The sequence below is a fragment of the Convolutriloba macropyga genome, chromosome 5 (assembly GCF_964194025.1).
Source record: "Convolutriloba macropyga chromosome 5, txConMacr16.3, whole genome shotgun sequence".
In the NCBI taxonomy this organism is placed as follows: domain Eukaryota; kingdom Metazoa; phylum Xenacoelomorpha; order Acoela; family Convolutidae; genus Convolutriloba; species Convolutriloba macropyga.
This window is the reverse complement of record NC_134472.1, coordinates 18036496-18055140: the sequence shown is the minus strand read 5'-3', so window position 1 is coordinate 18055140 and position 18645 is coordinate 18036496. Positions and strand designations below refer to the sequence as shown.

The window sequence follows — 18645 nt, the reverse complement described above, 5'->3', positions numbered from 1 at the left end:
CGGATATAACTTACCTGTAAAGAGGATCAAACTCAAGTTTCATATTTCAAAAGCTCCAAAACTGCACCTGTTGTATTATAGCTATATATATATATATATATATATATATATATATATATATATATATAAATTGACGAGCTCCAGCTATAATTTGCCGCCCCAAGTTATATAGCTATATTGGGTCGCCCCAGGATGATTTTAAAGGGCTATTTCTCAAAGACTACTGAACGGATTCTTAAAAATGAAGGTGTTTTGGAATCAGGAAGAAAAGGGCTATCATTTGGAGCATAAAAAAGTTCCGAAAAACAGTTTTTAAGTTTTGACGATTTTACGATTTTGACCCCCTGGTCCAAAACAGCTGATTTTCGGCATTTTTTAGTGTAAGCGGAAAAACTTGATCGTAGGTCCCAGCGAACCCTATAATGATATACATGATCGTAAAGCAAATTAGCTAAGCTTCATTTTGAGCTATAGAACCTTTTCCAATTCTCTACATGCTTGAAGTTATAAACATAAACAACTTTGAAAATTCGATTTTTTTCGAAATTTCGACCTCGACTAGGTGGTCTTCCTTGACCATTTTCTCAACGAAATTCCAGAATTTTTATCTGAAAAATGGTTTAATGGTTAGGTTCTGATAATAAACTGCTCGACGAGTACAAAAAAGTATGGTTTCAATGTGAAAACATTAGTTAAAACCAGTAAGAAATGTCAAAAAAAGCTTTTTTTTATTTTTTTTCCCGATACTTTTGAATTTTTTGACATCATATTTTTGTAAACGATAAAGTGTGTATACTGATCCCAAAAGTAGAGTTTCTGTGCAGAATAACAAGCATAAATATGTCATATTTCTGTTTAATATAGGTTAAAAAATAATGATAAATTCATAACTTCCCCAAAAAAAAAACGGGAAAATTTTTGGAAAATTCCAGCAATTTTAAGGCATAAAAGATAAACAAATGATCATTTCTGTTCGCGCAATGTATAATATGCTTAGCTCAGTTAATATTGAAGAAGATTTTTAGTTTGAAGTAACCTAAAAACAATAAAACAAGTGTTTTTTATTGTGAGGACACTGAAAAAAATTTACGAATTCTAGACTCAACAAAAATTGTTTCACTAAATAATTTGCTTCAAGGCAAGCTATGCCAAACATTTCTTTTTTTTTCATTTAAACACATGACAAGTTAGCTCTGTAACGGTTTTTGTTTGAGTTGAAGATCTTATTGACGAGGTCAAAAATACCCAATTAGTCGAATAAATGAAAAATTTAACTAACAGCAACTAATTTTTTATATACGCAAGTTATAGCCATTTTTTTTTCATTCTAAACTCAAATAAAGTGAGGATACTCCGTACAAAGGTTGGTTTCCTTGGGATTGCTCTATGGCCCAAACAAAAAAAAAGAATATTTCAAGTTTTTTTCTTCGAATTAATCGCAAATGGCCGTTTCAGAGCTAAATTGTCCCAGAGGTAAGCTATAGCCTTAATCGTTTTTGTTCTACCTTTTACGACATTCGGAATTCTACATGCCAAGTTTGATTGAATTTTAACACTTTTCTGACCTATTCAAAAAGAATTATTTTTAAAATTACTCGTTTGAAATAATCGCAAATTTTTGTGCGAAAACCTAACTTTTTCCAGAGGCAAGCTATAGCTAAAACTTTTTTGTCGCAGTGTCTTTATACTTCGGGGATACTCCATATCAATATTGGCTAAATTTAGACAGTAATGAAACCTAATGAAAAAGACCAATTTTTAAAATTACTTACTTGAAATAATCACAAGTTTCCGTACGAAAAACTAATTTTTACTAGAGGTAAGCTGTAGCTGATTTTTCTTGTCTCATAATGTACATAAACTGGGGATAGTCCATATCAAGTTTGGTTGGGCTTGGAAAATACCATGAACCAATCCCAAAAACTGTATTTTCACTAGTTTTGTCTGTATTCAACACTTTCCAGTTTCACTTGCACCCAACAATTTTTTTTTGAAAAATTGCAAGTATAAATTGAAAATTGATTAAAGCAAGATTTCGAAAAATTTGGTGGGTGGTGGGTCATTTGTTTGCTCCATGATATAGAAAAAAAGATTCAAAAAAAATATTTTTGATATTTTCACTACTATTGTCTCCTTTCAACATTTTCCAATTTCACTTGCATCCAACTGATTTTTTTTGAAGAATTGCAGGTATAATTTGAAAATAGATTATAGTAACATTTCAAAAACCAAGGTTGGGGGGTCAATTTTTCGCTGCATCATATAGAAAAAAATTACCCAAAAATAAATTTTTTTCGATAATTTCACTACTTTTGTCTCCTTTTAACACTTTCCAGTTTCACTTGCATCTATCTGATTTTTTTGAAGAATTGCGGGTATAATTTGAAAATAGATTATAGTAAAATTTCAAAAACCAAGGTTGGGTGGGTCAATTTTTCGCTGCATCATAAAGAAAAAAACGACCCAAAATTAAAATTTCTCGATAATTTCACTACTTTTGTCTCCTTTCAACACTTTCCAGTTTCACTTGCACCTAACTGATTTTTTTGAAGAATGGCAGGTAAAATTTGAAAATAGATTATAGTAACATTTCAAAAACCAAGGTTGGGGGGTCAATTTTTTGCTGCGTCATATAGAAAAAAATGATCCAAAATTAAAATTTTTCGATAATTTCACTACTTTTGTCTCCTTTCAGCACTTTCCAGTTTCACTTGCATCTAACTGATTTTTTTGAAGAATTGCAGGTATAATTTGAAAATAGATTGTAGTGACATATCAAAAACCAAGGTTGGGGGGTCAATTTTTTGCGGCATCATATAGAAAAAAATGATCCAAAAATAAATTTTTTTGATAATTTCACTACTTTTGTCTCCTTTCAACACTTTCCAGTTCCACTTGCATCTAACTGATTTTTTTGAAGAATTGCAGGTATAATTTGAAAATAGATTATAGTAACATTTCAAAAACCAAGGTTGGGGGGTCAATTTTTTGCTGCATCATATAGAGAAAAATGATCCAAAAATAAAAATTTCTCGATAATTTCACTAATTTTGTCTCCTTTCAACACTTTCCAGTTTCATTTGCACCCAACAATTTTTTTGAAAAATTGCAAGTATAATATGAAAGGAGATAACAGGAAGATTCCAAAAACCTAGTGTGGGAGGTCGGTTTTTAAACAAATGAAATGCAAATATCATTTTTTATATTATTTTTAAATCATTTTTTTCTCTATGACGGAGCAAAAATTCGACCCGCAACCTAGGTTTTTGAGTTCTTGCTGTAATCTACTTTCAAATTACTCTTAAAGATTTGCAAAAACAATCAGTTGGATGCAAGTGAAACTGGAAAGTTTTGAAGGGAGACCAAAGTAGTGCAAATATCAAAAAGTTTTTTCTTTAAATCAATTCTTCTATAGTACTGAGCGAAAAATCGAACATCCCAACCCTGGTTGGAGGGGTCGGTTTATCCCTCAATCTTAAAGAAAAAGTGATTTAAAATCAAATTTTTTGATAAACCTTAAACATATGGATTTGTGGAATTTTGGAACCCTCTCTGTCTTCATCTTCAAGGAATAGCACTGCACCCCAGGATGTAATTTTTTTTCGGTCTGGTGAACGCACGAAAGTCTGGACATGAACGCACGATGGTGTGGATTTGAACGCAGGGTGGTCTGGACATAACCGCACGATGGTCTGGACATGGACGCACTAAAAATTTGGCATTGAACGCACGAATTTGAGTTGGAGCACACGATGGTCTGGACAAGAACGCACGAAAGTCTGGACATATACTGTTTCGGTCTGGGATGGTCTGGACATATTTGTCTTCGAACGCACGAAGAACGCACGAAAAATTTTGAACGCACGAAAGTCTGGACATATCCACTTTCCGTCTGGGACGGTCTGGACATATGCACTTTGAGTCTGGGACGGTCTGGACATAGGCACTTTCCGTCTGGACCTGTCTGGACATATCCACTTTGGGTCTGGGACCTCAGCCTGGGTATAACATCTGTTTGTTTGTCATTGTCCGAGAAATCAATTTTTCTCTCTCTCTCTCTCTCTCTCTCTCTTGCTCTCTCTGTCTCTCTCTCTCTCTCTCTCTCTCTCTCTCTCTCTCTCGCTCTCTCTCTCTCTCTTTCTTTCTTTCTTTCTCTCTTTTTCTCTCCTTTCTTTCTTTGTTTCTTTCTTTCTTTCTTTTTTCTTTCTTTTTACCCTTAAGAAATTCTCAAATGACGTTATTAAAATCAATGTCACCAAAAAGCATACAAAAAGAAGAGAAATTTGAAACACTTAACCACTGCAGCGCTTGACTGTCATTTTTATAGTTCAGCCCGACACGTTTAAAAACCCAAAGTTCAGGCCCAAATTTATCGACGCGGCCTTAATTTTCGCTGCAACGCACAAAACTTTCTTAAGTAAATTTTTTTTCCAGAGTTTTGCCCTGAACCCATTTACTGATCAATCTAATCTCCCGTCAATAAATTTGATCGTTTCTTTATAATCTTTCTTGGGTTAAATTTAAACATTTTTGCGTACATATCGAATAATAGTGTTCTCTGTTTTTATATATAAAATGCAATCGCAGATTCCTACTCTCAACATCTTCCATTCTCATAGTCAACAAAACAATGTCTTCGTAGGAAGCTACAAAAATGAGATCTCCTCTTATTGAAAAACTGCAACTTAGCCACCCTCCGATTGGCGACAGTGTCGTTTCTTGCCATTGGAAGCGATTTACCTTGTTTTTGCTTTGTTTTTTGTCTTGTTTAGTTCACGATCTGTTCTGATGAAACGTGCCCGTGAATGAAAGATGCCTCCAACAGTGAAGTCAACTGTCTATATTCAATCTGTGGTGAGAAGTCGGTAAAATCAAAAATTGTTTTTGGAAAAGTCGCTAAAACTGAACCAATTGTTAATTACAGGTATTAAAAATGAAATCATTATTCCCATAGTACAATTCCATCTATTTTCACTTTCGAAATTCCCTCATTCTCAGCTAAGTTTTGATAATTATTACATAAATGCTATTTTTCGGTTTTTGTACTTGTCCCTCGGCTTAAGGGATGGTTTGCGCTGTTTGATTTATTAAGCTTTAATTGTCATAAGCTATTTTGCTTCAAAGCAGTGGTCTTCAAACTTATTTTTTTGTGACTCGCATTTGTGAATCGAAAGCTTTTTTGTGACTCGCATAAATCAACAAGAAACAAGTTAATGGTTAGTTATTGAGGGAGTTTTGTCAAAAATTTCTTCACCATGGAATATTGCCATGTCTCAGATCTCAGCAGGAGCTAAAAAGGAAAAAATGGCTTGGTTAGAGAATAGTTTAGGACGTTATTGCCATTAGGACTCTTGAGAGGCGGGAATCTGCTGATATTGTCCTCGTGCGCACTGAAAGAGCCTGTGTTTGACCGCACTTTCATTTAATTTAATTGAAACTAAAGGCAACTCGGGACTGTAGGGTCCACTATGCCAGCCAAACACAATGGAACATAAAATCCGTATCTTCAGTTTTTACTTTGTTTTTTTTTAAGTTGGAGAACTGATTCCATCTGGTTGCTTTTTGCAAATAAAATTATAGAATTGAGATCTGCTATTGCTTTCAAAAATTTACGCAGTAATGATACCAAAGCTACAACTTGCCAGAAGATAGTGGTTTTGCTTGATAGTATTAAAACGCTAGAAGATAGTCCTCTTGACTTTAAATTGTTCAAGTTTTAGGTGTTCTGAATTACAATTCTTCCGTCAGGCGGACTTGTTTGTAGAATCACCCTAGATATTAGGGTTTGGCGAAGTGCTCCATACATGGTGGTTTAAAAATGGGCAACATGTTTGGGACACCAATGGCGTTATGTGATCAGAACAAAACTTGATTGGAATAAGTTGAAATAACGATTGCATGGTTGAGGGATGCCATGTATTTTTCTTGGTTTTGCAGCAGCCTTACTGCGCTAGGTACTAATGAACAATTAAATGTGCTTCTAAGTGCTGTCAGTTAGGAGGGTTGAACTTTCAGTGTTCCAAGCTCATCTTTTGCAAGACTTGGTTTTCAAACTGCAAGCAACTGAAGCTCATGGTGGCTGGAGAAAGTTAATTCAGTTTGCTCTGTGAGAATACGTGGGGTCAGATTTTAGTCACATGCCAGTTTTCAGGAGTTTTTGGTCTTTAGAACTTAAGCAAAACGAGAGAAACTGATGAACTACTGATAAAACTCTCATAGAGATACAGACAATTAAATACTTTGGGGGCACATGGATGGAAAAGAATTATAATTTATTCATAAAACCCTAGGGATAAACCATATACATTTTTCTTGCCTTCGTGCTCAGTTTTCAGAGAATTGGTTTGAAAATTGCAAGCAATTGATGATCATGTTTTCGGGAAAAAAGAATTCAATGTATTCAGCAGGTTATATGAGGAAAAATTTTGAACATTACTGTCAATGGTCAGTGGGGGCGTTTTTGGGTCAGGCAGAAATTTTAAACCCCGGATAATTTACCTGTACTACCAGTTGATTGCTTTGCTGTTAGAGTAAGTCCTGCATGTTTTGTGGTGCACAGAAATTTCTTCTGTTAAAATTCTTTTGGGAAGCAAGTTAGAGTCTAGTGGCTAGCCGTGTGCTCAGGGGTTCTGTCTTGAGTGCTATTGGTATCAAGAGAACTGCAACAATTTTAACAGTGCTATCCTTATCTGTACTTTTCTTAAGGTTGTTAGGATCCTCAATATTAAACTGCGCACTAGCATTCATCAGGGGAAACAAAAAGGGTTTTTATTCAAAAAATTGCCCTGAACTGCTGCTTGTAAAAATGCCACAACGAAACAGCAAGGTGCAAAATCTTCTCATTTCGCTAAGACTGTTGTCATGCCGCACAAAGATAAACTAACCAATCATAAGCATTTCCCGTTCTTCTACGGAGAGTTCCCTGTTCATATCTGCAAACAGTGTTCCCTGTTCAACTTTGTAGTGAATGCAGACTAATGAAACATTGATTGATTCAATTTTTTTTGCCATAGCAACAGCTACACAATAACGATATTCTTCTCCAAGATTCAGAATTTCTGCCTATTTGGGCTGAGTTTTCCCCTTATTGACAAGGGCCCAGTACTCCAGTTTTGCGCAGTTATGACACGCCCGTTTTTTGGTTTTTTTGTACCTTCTATCAAACGGCCTTGTTTTTATGAGAAAACTAAATAGGAACTCGTTTTTGAATTAAACAATATGTTTGTCTCTCTAATTTTTGTTTTTTTGTTTAAAATTATCGTTCTCCTTTGTGACACTTTCTTATCAAACTGCATGACTCGTTTATAAAAAATTTGTATCTTTATTGCCTTGCAAATATTAGAAGTGTTCCCTTTCTTTAAGAAAAAAAGCGAATGTTTCCTTCTGCATGACAATAAGTCAATTAATTTAATCTTAAAATTCTTTACCTCGTTTTTTGAAAGCTTCCCTATTTGGCTTTAGAGTTCGCAGAAGTTAGCCTCATGGCAACTGACTATTACTGGAAGCAAAAAATAATTCACATTAGAGAGTAACTTTAGACAAGATGAATGAGTTGTACACAAACCGATGCAGACGATTTGCCTAGCCAACAGCAAAAGAGCACAGATGGGATTTGTCGAGAAGATAAACAGACTGCAAAATGAAATGAAATTGCCAGCTCATTGTGGAGAGACAGGCAACAAAACAGAATTGAAATATACTGGTTAAAGTTCCAGCGGGCAACGCTTCAATTGACCGAAAAATGCGAAGCGTGGAAGAAAGGTCCCCCAGGATTTGTAAGCCCTGGAATTGAAAAAGCTCTGTGAGTTTAGGTGGGGACAAATTTTAATTACCTACCATTTTTTAGGAGTTTTTGGTCTTTAACACTTAAGCAAAACGATAGAAATTGACAATCTACTGACAAAACTGGCATAGAAACACAGCAATTCAATGCATTGGTGCACAAGCATCAGGGAGAATTATAATTTTTTTCATGAAGCCCTAGTCGTGAGACATATCCATTATAATTTTCGAAAACAGCTAAATGTGTGCATGTAGATTATAAGTGTTAGCTTTCTGCTCCTGTATGTATCCCGCTTGTTAGGTGCCAGCTTTCGCTGCGCAATATTAATGGCTTCCAGTGTCATTTGTTTTTACGGATCGTTGCCCTGACCAATGACACACCACTCAAAAAATTGCGAAGAGCCACAAAGTTCACTCACATGTTGTCCAACTGGGGAGTCTGTTTCCATTGCTCCCAAATCCTTGTTACGATCTTTCTGCAGTTCTGCCCGACATAGTTGGAGTTACATCAACTACAAGATATCTGGTGTGACACATGGGACTTCAGTTGCTTCTGAAACCCCGATTTCAATGATGGTTAGCATGTCTTGAGTTTGCGGATTGTGAAGATCACATTTAATTCTGCTGCCATATATAGTTTTTCCTTCAGCCTTAGGCTAAATTTACGTCTGTATTACCTAAATAAGGAAAGTTTTTCATTGTTCTTTTTCTTTATTGATCAATATGAAGTGTTTTGCGCGAGTGAATTGATCAAAATCTTTGCTTGTGTGAAAATGTTTTTCAACGTTTTGATTACTATTTTTGAAGACCAACACCCTAGATATTAATTTTACCGCCAAATTCTTTCATTCATTTTTAAAGCTTTCTCAAAGTTCTTCCATTTACTCGTGCACCGCACTTGCCTATGGATTGTCACTTCAACAAAATTTTTCTTTTGTTGAAGTGGTGCACATCTTCGGAAATTAATGATAGTACCAGTGTCTGTTAGTTTTTGGTACCACTTACAAGTTATCGATCTTTGTTAATTGACGTGCACTTCCATATCCAAAAACGCTAATTCGCTCTTATCATTTTGAGTTTCAAGAGTGAACTCTAAATTTGGATGCAAATCATTGACCTCTTGAAGCAATTTATTTGGGTTGTCTGTAATGGTAAAAATACTGTCGTCTACATATCTTTTAAAAAGATTTAGGTTTCTGTCATAGTCACCTACTTGCATATCTTTGCAGTTCAGACATATTCAAACAATATCCCCCAATTTTTCGAATTGCTCTTTTTTATATTTTGGCAATCGATATCGTACCAGTTCTCGCATTTTGCGCATCCGAAAGCTTTGCTGTTTCAAGCAATTTTTTTTAATTGCAATGTGGATATTTTTTTGGGATCTTTAATTCTCACACCCGGTGTTTGACTTGCGTCACTCAATACTTCATCAAAGGACTTCATCCAAATGTTAGCTAATACAACTGCTAGGGATGCTCCCATTGCCAGGCCGCCTTTCTGACAGTACCAGTTATCGTTACTTTTGAAATGAACATTAGTGACTGCCAGTTTCACTAAGAGCTTGAGTGTGGATCGTTCGATGTCTGGTGCGTTATCATTTGATTACAAGGATCTCAGAGCTGTTTCAATTGACACAGAAGCCGGTACATTTGTATACAATTTTTTTACATCCAAAGAAATTGTTTGCTCGTAATCTTCAAGTTCAAAATTTTCAAGTTTTTCTCTCGCTTGTAAACTGGAAGTGTCAATGTTTGTCCCAGGCACTCGCTCAAAGAGCGGCGTTAAAAATTCTGGTATCCCTGGTATTGACAGAACAGGGCGCAATGGTGTTTCTTTCTTGCGCACTTTAGCCCGACCATAAATTCTGGCGGTTTGTGCGCCAGTTGATCTCACCTCTGATAAATTTTCGCTTATCAAGTTCTCTTTTCGCATTTCCAATAAAGTGCTGTTAATGTCGTTTTCAATTTTTGCTATGATGTCGTCGCTTAAGTCTATCCGTGAAAACTGAGGACAATCAAGGATTTGGTCGAGTTTTGTTTGGTATGTCGACTTTCCCATTACGCAAAAACCATTTCTTTTGTCAAATGGTACTAATAGTAGGTCATGTTCTTTAAAATAGTTGGTCACTTTCGACGGACCTCTATCCACCGGTGTTTCTCTCAGGTTCTTAGCGTGCCATTTAGCAGATGCTTCAATTTCACAGAACTTTTCACGACTTGCTCCATTTTGTCTTAGTTTATTCTCTGATTTATCAATTTCTTCCAGAAAATGTGTTTTATGAAATTTGTCTTTAACTGGGTGCTTCGGCTCAAAAAGAGAGTAGATCTTTAACAAAAAGAAGTAATTTCAAATTGTCGATTGTTTTTGTTGCGCCATCATTGTCGCGTAACGGTCTATCCTGAAATGGATTTCGAGTTGATTGCGAAATTTTAAGGACGATGGTGCCACTCAAAGAAATAGAGTAAAATAGTGAAAGGAGTGAAAAACAGCAAAAAATTGCAAAACCGGAAACAAATTGACAGAAACATTTCGTTTAATTTAAATTTCAAATTTTGTATCTATGGAATCGTGACAAAGTCACCAGAGAAGTTTAAATCATTTTAGTTGTAAACACTGCAACTTTAAGTCTTCCTAACCCGATAATACTAGTTACAGAGAAAACGTTTGTTTTAATTATTTAATTTTTTTTGAATTAATCCACAGCGAACAACCATTTTACTTGCCTTCCTGCTGAGTTTTCAAAGACTTGCTTCGAAAATTGCAAGCCAGTGGTGACCATGTTGGCTGTATGTAGAAACTTGTTGAAACTTGTTGGTGGTGTACAGAAATCTTCTCGGTTAAAGTTTTCTTGGTAGGCAAGTAAAAGTATAGTGGTTGGTCGTGTGCGCAAGGGTTCTTTTTTTGTCTTGGGTGTTAATGGCTTCAAGAGAACTGCGACAATATTAGCAGTGTTAACCTGATCTGCAGTTTCCTTAAGCTTGTTATGAGCCTCAATTTTAAAATGCGTACAAGCATTCATCACTGGGAATCAAAAGACTTTTTTATTCAAAAAATTGACCTGAGCAGTTGCATGTAAGATTACTACAACAGAAACAACAAAGTGCAAATTTTAGTTTTTTCGCTAAAGTACAAAGATAAATTAACCAATCATAAGCAGGTGTTTTTTTCTTCGAAACGTTTCCTGTTCATGTCTGCAAACAGTTTTCTCATTTCATCCTTGTAGTGAATGCAAACAAATGAATTGTTCAATGAATCAATTTTTTTTTACCATAGCATCAGCGATGCAATAACAATATTCCTTTCCAAGCTTCCGAGCTTCGGATTTTCCACTTATTTTGGGGCACAGTTTTCCACTTATGGACGGGGCCCAGTCTTCCAGTTTTGCGCAGTTCTGCTTCGCGTTGTTTTTGAGTTCTTTTTTTGTTCCTTCTATCAAACGGTCTTGTTTTTTGGAGGAAACTAGATGGGAACCTGTCTTTGAATAAAACAGTGTGTTTGTTTACTTCAATTGTGGTTTTTTTGTTTAAAAAATATCGTTTTCCTTAGTGACACTTTCTTATCAAACTGCTTGACTCGTATCTGAAAAATTTGTATCTTTATTGCCTTGCGAGCAAATATTAAAAGAGTTCCATTTTTTTTAGAAAAAAATGCGAATGTTTCCTTGCGCCTGACAATCAGCCGTTTAATTTAATCTTAAAATTCTGTACCTCGTTTTTTGAAAGCTTCCCCATTCGGCTTTGAAGTTGGCAGAAGTTAGCCTCTAAAATGGCTACTGATTATTACTGGAAGCAAAATATAATTCACTTTAGAGAGTAACTTTAGACAAACAAACAAGATGAATGAGTTGTACACAAACCGATGCAGACGATTTGCCTAGCCAACAGCAAAAGAGCAAAGATGGGATTCGTCGAGAACAGAAGAAAACTGCAAAGAGGACTGAAATTGACAGCGCATTGTAGAGTGACAAGCAACAAAACAGAATTGAAATATACTGGTTAAAGTTCCAGCTGGCAACGCTTCAATTTTGGTCTTTAAGTTTGAGTTTTTGGTCTTTAAGACTTAAGCAAAACGATAGAAACTGACAATCTACTGACAAAACTGGCATAGAAATACAGGCAATTCAATGCATTGGGGCACAAGCATCAGAAAGAATTATAAATTATTCATGAAACCCTAGTCATGAGACATTGAGGATTGAGAAGATTGAAATTGACAGCGCATTGTAGAGTGACAAGCAACAAAACAGAATTGGAATATACTGGGGAAAGTTCGAGCCGTCAACGCTTCAATTGAAAGAGAAACGAGAAGCAAGGAAGAAAAATTCCACCGGAATTATGAGCCATGAAACGGAAAACTGGGCGAGTGGAAAATGGAAACGCCGGATGAACGGCATAACAGAACGGAGAATAATAGCAAAAGGTTTCAGAATGAGAATTCAGAATACAAATTCTGAATTTTGACAAGCTCTGAATTTTTTCGATGATCCGATTTCTGGCCATGTCTTTTATCGTTTTTCGCAATTCTTTTTGGTTCTTAACAAAATGTAGTTGCTTTAAAGTTTCCTGTTACAAAAAAATGAAACCTGCTCTAAGGAAAGCGTCGAAGCAAAGTAGAGAGCAATGAGAACGCCATTATCACAAGGTTAACAAAATAGCCCCAAATATTTTTTGAAATCAGGTTGTAGTTCAGTTCTTTTTTGCAGTACATTAAATGAGAACAAAGGGCATCAAAATCAACTGAGAACTGGTAAAGGTGTCTATACGTCAGAAAATGTCTTGACCAACCAAAAAAATTGATGTATCAAGACTTTGTAGTGCTCTTTTTTGAGCACTGAGACCTCACTCATTTCTGAAACGTAATCAAGAATGGAAAAGTTACCTAAATTTTAAGGAAAACGTTTGATCAGGCTGGTTAAAATTGAATATAATAGTGAAAACTTGCTATAAAACAGATCAAACAAACCATCCAAGTGATTAATTTCCTGAAGCCTGAAGCCACAGAAATACGTATAAAAGATGTTTATCGAAAAATTTAAATACTGAGCGTCAAAAATTGTTGGCGATTTTTTAAACATAATCAGAAATAATAAATACAGAAAATTGATGCCCTTTCTATTGCATGGAAAAATGTGTGGTAACCTAACCAATTTAGTTCTGGACACAATGAGAGAGCTTCAAAAGTGAGTCAGGTGTTGCATGAACTTAGTGGTCATTTGATCATTCGTAATTTGAAAAGTAATAAAATACATCCCGGGAGGAGGTTTCACCCCTCTTTCACCCCTAATTAGCAGGGATTAGGGTGTAATCCGTTTTCCATTCTCATTTATGGGGGAAAAGAGTGTAGGAGTGGGATTGATGAGCAAAATTTTTAATCAGGGCTACTTGTTTTTCCCTTCCAATCAACCCTCCGAAATACTGAAAGCTTGAGATACCTACGACTGATTCATTCAATTAGAATACAAAAACGTGTTGAGTCATTTCAGAGCGCCAGAGGTTTTTGTGTCAATTTATGGCATATATTATTTAGTTGTATTCTCCCGGGCAAGAAGAAAAACAATTTTACTGCGTTGGAAAATGTTTGTCTAGAGAAGACAATCACCTGAAAATGCATTTGCTAGAGCAATATTATATTTTCTTGCAACTCATAATGAGAACTGTCTCTTTCAAAGAAAACTGTCGACAGCTTGAATTCCGCCTTGAATTTTCATTAATAATAACAAAGAAAAATAATTTTAATAACAATTATAGCGAAGAATAATTTTCTTGAATTACCCCTCTAATTATCATATCATAGACTTCATAGCGTTTGTCAACTATTATAGAATTTAGGAGGTATGCGTCATGTTTTCATAGAAAAATAACACTTTATTCATAATTTTTAATTTTCTTTTCATTTTCTAGAACTCGTGACAAGCTTTGATTTATTTTGATGTTGGAGTGCTAGAGACTCAAACGATAAAACTTTTAAACAATTTTGATGTGCTCAACAAATAGCAAAAACTGAAGGTTGAAAAATTTGAACAACATAAAAATTCTCTGATTACATTGCCTAGCAAAAAATTATCTTTTTCCACGACAAAAAGTGCTTTCATCAAATTTAGTTACAGCTAATCATTAAAATCAGCAATATGCAAGGTTCAGTTTAGATGAAGACATTTTAGTTGAAGATTACTAAATACAACTGGATTCAACTTGATTTTTTTTCAACCCAATGTACTTTGCTGATCCAGACTCAAACGAATGCAGTCTCAGGGAACAAGTTAAAACAAAAAGGAGCAGTTATGGAAAATTTGATTTTAAAAAATCTTTAGTTAAAAAATTGACAAAGGATGTCCGCAGCATGTATGACTTACATCATGAATGGACACGTTAAAGTATAGAGGAAGACGAAAACGCGTTTTTGTGCTGGAAGTCTTTTGATCGGACCAAAATTTATGATCATCGTTTGATCGGAAAAGCAATGAAAAACAAAAGGATTTCTTTGAACCTATTTTTATGCCACGAGTACTTGGACCTGTTGAGTTTCCCCCTAACATTTACGTAGTTTGATTACAAGTTTTATATCCCCATAGGCACGCATTCCATTGATTTTATTTAAACGTCTTATAAAATAAAGCAAACGATTTGTAAGTCAAAATTATATAAAAATCCGTTGTATTAAATAAGATGCATCGAACATATCAGAGTGACTTTGCAATCAGCATTTAGTTTCTAAAAAACTCGGTTCTATGTAGGAAAATTTGTGTTTGAGGTTTTGTCAATTTTTACTTTTTGTATTTCGACGATAAAATTTTGCATTAGAGCTTTCAGACCTTTTGTCCACAAGCAATTTTTCGTTGCATCTTGTGAATGCAAAATGCGATTGAGAATTAGTCCTGACAATTCTTCGCCCATGTTTAAGATTTTGAAAAAAAATTTGTTGGTATTTAATTTTTGTGTGCGTCTTTTTTCGTATGAATTATTGACTTTCACTGATGATTTAAAAGTATTTGTTAATTTTCCCATCTGATAAGATCATATAGCTACTTCCACTTTTTCAACTTTTTTTCTCAGTGCAATGAGATTTTTTTTCGTATATAAAAGGTGAACAGACAAAACAGTCCCAGACAAAATAGTCCCAAGAAAGCAGACAAAACAGTCCCAGGCAAAATAGTCCGAACTAAAGATAAAGTCAAGCATATTCGCAACAATTAACAACGAAACCCTTAAATTTTCATGTGATTATATTTCATTGAATAAATATTAAGCTGATTACAACATAATTTTTGCCAAATAATGTATTTTGTAACGATTTTTTGGTTTAATCCTAATTCATATCAATTAAAAGCAATGCATTCAGAAGCTTAACTCATAGATTATGCTTGATAATTGTTTGTAGATTAGATTTACGATTGTTCCGATGTTATTTGGGACTATTTTGTCTTGGACTATTTTGTCTGCTTTCTTGGGGGCTATTTTGTCTGGGACTGTTTTTTTCTGGGAATATTTTGCAATTTTGGACTGTTTTGTCTGGGACTGTTTTGTCTGCTTTCTTGGGACTATTTTGTTTGGGACTGTTTTGCCTTGGACTGTTTTGTCTGGGACTGTTTTTTCCGGACACGATTTAAAATTAAAAAAGAATTTGAACACCTGCATTACAGTTCTTAAGCTAGAAATTTTAACAGGTAACCAGTGCAAAAAATTGTTTTGATCAGATCAAAGTGAAAACTGATTTTCTTAATAAACTTCCTTTTGCTAGAGACCAAGTGTTGAAAATTTACAATTAATCAGTTTGCTCGTGGAGATTTTAGGAAACCATTCTCTTTGAATAACTGTTTTTCCTCATTATGAACCACAATAATTTCCATCAACAATTATTACACGAAAAACGTGCACTTACATTGAAAAAAATTGGTAAAAATTTCCTCATTTTTTGATACCCACGTTAGGTTTTTGTCAACGCTTTGAGGAACTAATTTCCTCAATCTGCAAAAAAAAATTGTTAATGAGACAGAAACCAAAATGTTTAATTGACGGTTAATTGAATAAAAGTCACTCGAATTACCAAGTACGGATTAAGAAAACGAATGGCAGATTTGTACCATTCATTATCACGGCTCATAAGTATGATGGCTCAATTAATTTTATTGGTTCTTCAATAATTTTTAAACATAGTCAGAAAATCCAGTTTTTTGCTAAATGAACACACTTTGTAGCACACTTTTTAGGGAAATTGGTTGAGCCATTTTGATAATAGCCATCCATTGGTTAAGCCATCTTTGAGCCATATGATTAAACCAAGATATTTTTTTTTTTCATTTTTCCCTGATGACCACGGTTAATGTACCGGATGTAGCTTTAAGAGTTATCAAACCAAGACTGCTCGCTCTCGCTGTGGTATTCTCATACGAAAACGAGAAGTGGAAAATTAAAAATTACAAATTAGATCAATTATAATCAAAATATATGTCTACAAATATCTCTAATAGTTTCAATTAATCCAAAGAAATAAATTAAAAATTAAAAATTAATTGTGTCAATGATCCTAAAGTAATGTTTTCAAATCGTTCCGTCGTTTCTCTCGCTTGGTTGATACAATTGTTTAAAAATCATATCCAATTACGGTTCTGAGATAATATTATAGTAAACCTAAAATAAATCAAAGTTGCTGCGGAGTTCATATGGCCCAACTTTTTCATTTATAATCAGATTTGTTATCTGGTAACCGTTTCCTGCCCTCACCCGGTGGTTTATAACTACACGTATTAAATGTATCGGCTAGTCCTACAACTCTTACAGGTTATGGAAACTCTTAATAGCCAACAAAAGCGCAGTTAATGTGTCACAAAGCTTATGAAACAAAAAAAACTTTGTTTACGGATGGAAAAGGAAACGGTTGCTTCTTACAGTCCATTTCTCAGAAGTGAATTTTTCAGCTATCTAATGACTTCATAGTAGTTGGTCCGTTTTGTGTATTGGTGTCGTGCCCCTTATAAGAGAGAACGTGAGCTTCTTCCGCATTTTGGGACTAAATCAATACTTTAAAATTATGGGTTCATTGAGTAGAAATTTTGTGGTCACTGTGATAGACTTTGGTCCTCCTTTGGCTGGAACTATGGCTCGTTGGTTATGTCAGTTTTAAGAATCTTATGTGAGTTCCTAGTAAATACTGGAAACCTTTAAAGTGTTGACTAATTAATGATCAAGTTGAGAGGGACAATGATTAGGATGTTGATCGAAGATAGTTGTGGTTGAGGGTGATGGAGAGAGCTGGGGATGGGGATCGAAGGGTAAGGGGAATGGGGATTGTAGGTCGATGTCATGCGTGATCCTCGTTTGGCATTTCGGCGAGTGTGGGTGGTATGTCGTATATAGTTGAGAATGCCCTCTTTCGCATCATTGTGGGTGCCTCACTTTCGCTTATCGTCTCCTCGCCCAGCAACTCGTAGAGTGAACAAGTTGGCATGTCTGGCTGAGCAATGACTGAGTTGAGTTTGTCAAAGTCTGAGAGGTACTTGTTGCCCTACAAAAAACATTTCAAACTTGCACACCTCGACCAGGGTCGAACTTCTAGCAGGAAAAAATGACGCATATTGTATTCTGTATTCCAAGCTTAAATTGTATATTAGGTGTCTGCTTTTCGACGTATCAACTTTTGATAATGGATTTTGACACGAGGCCGTTTATATACTCAGAACCTAACTGGAGTGGATGGCTTTAGATTCTACATTTGGAAGAGTTCAAACATTGCAGAAGGAACGTTTTTTTTTTAAAAAAATAGAATATTTAGGGTGCGTCATTTTTGCAACCTTAATGCAGCACTGCGACAAAACTCCCGATTGTTATTACAAAATAAGCAAAATGTCCATAAATAGCGTCCATTGATTTATCTGAAATAAAAAATATTTTTTGTTTTTAATTTAAGCATATTAGTCTTATACTGCTTTTTGACACTCGTAAATTGTATCAATGGCAGGCCTGTTGGCCTCATTTTCATTCATTAATATCTCCATAAGCCAAAAACCAGTTGCGTAATATGAACTTAACCTGCTCTTTTACCATACTCAACTCATTTAGAAAAAAGACGATGTAAAACTTGAGATATTTACATGATAAACAGCAATTTGATTTCAGACAAACTCAACTTGCGGGCGCTCAAGATGAAAAATATGTAGAAAGTGATTGTTGATCAAAGAACAAGAAACATCAGTATGGTGGTGATTCCTAGAACTTGCAGTCTTTTACAGATTTTCCTTTCAAATACTTTTCAATGATTCCAATTAAACAGTTAAACATTTTTCAGTAAAAACTTACGTTTCGCTGAAATAGAAACACATGAAATATAAATAGACGCAATACAGGAGGGCAATTAGACAACAGATTCCATTATTATAATTTTTCTTTACGAAATTATGTAAAAAAATGAAAAAAAATCTTTATAAGCTCAAATATAATATTTCATAATCACCAAAGATGATTTTTTTAAAATGTATTAAACTTTAGTTGTTTTCGGGCCATCTATTATATCTCCTATCGATAAAAGGTGCTGCAACAACCACGAGTTCAAATGATTACTCTAACTGATTTTATTTTTAAATATCAGGTTGTTTCAAAGTAAACAATGAACCTCTAACACAGATATGTTGAAAAAAAACTGCAGAGAATTTTTTTCTGGTTAGAGTATACAGAATTCAGCGGAACAAAAAACAGAAAAAAGAATCAGTAAATTGCAACTGATTTGGCTACTCAAAAAAACTTTGACTCAATAACATTTTTTTGAAAATTCGCAGATAAATATCAACCGAAAAGGTTATATTTTCACGTGGCTCAGCCAAAAACTCTTCAAGCAAGCTCGATTCACCTAATTGAAACAACTGTTCTT

The 18645-nt window shown here is 34.8% G+C and overlaps 2 protein-coding genes across 2 annotated transcripts in view; both read right to left on the bottom strand.

Annotated features, from left to right (window-relative positions):
• LOC142339191 (ruvB-like 2) overlaps positions 1–18645 on the bottom strand; it is a 510084-nt gene that overhangs the window by 94277 nt on the left and 397162 nt on the right. The window lies entirely within an intron of this gene.
• Positions 16598–18645, bottom strand: part of LOC142340296 (G protein-activated inward rectifier potassium channel 3-like) — a 102031-nt gene continuing 99983 nt past the window's right edge. Inside the window, exon 9 of the mRNA XM_075390870.1 lies at positions 16598–17286. Coding sequence (XP_075246985.1) covers positions 17083–17286 — 204 coding nt within the window. The 3' untranslated portion in view covers positions 16598–17082. The remainder of the gene's footprint in view (positions 17287–18645) is intronic.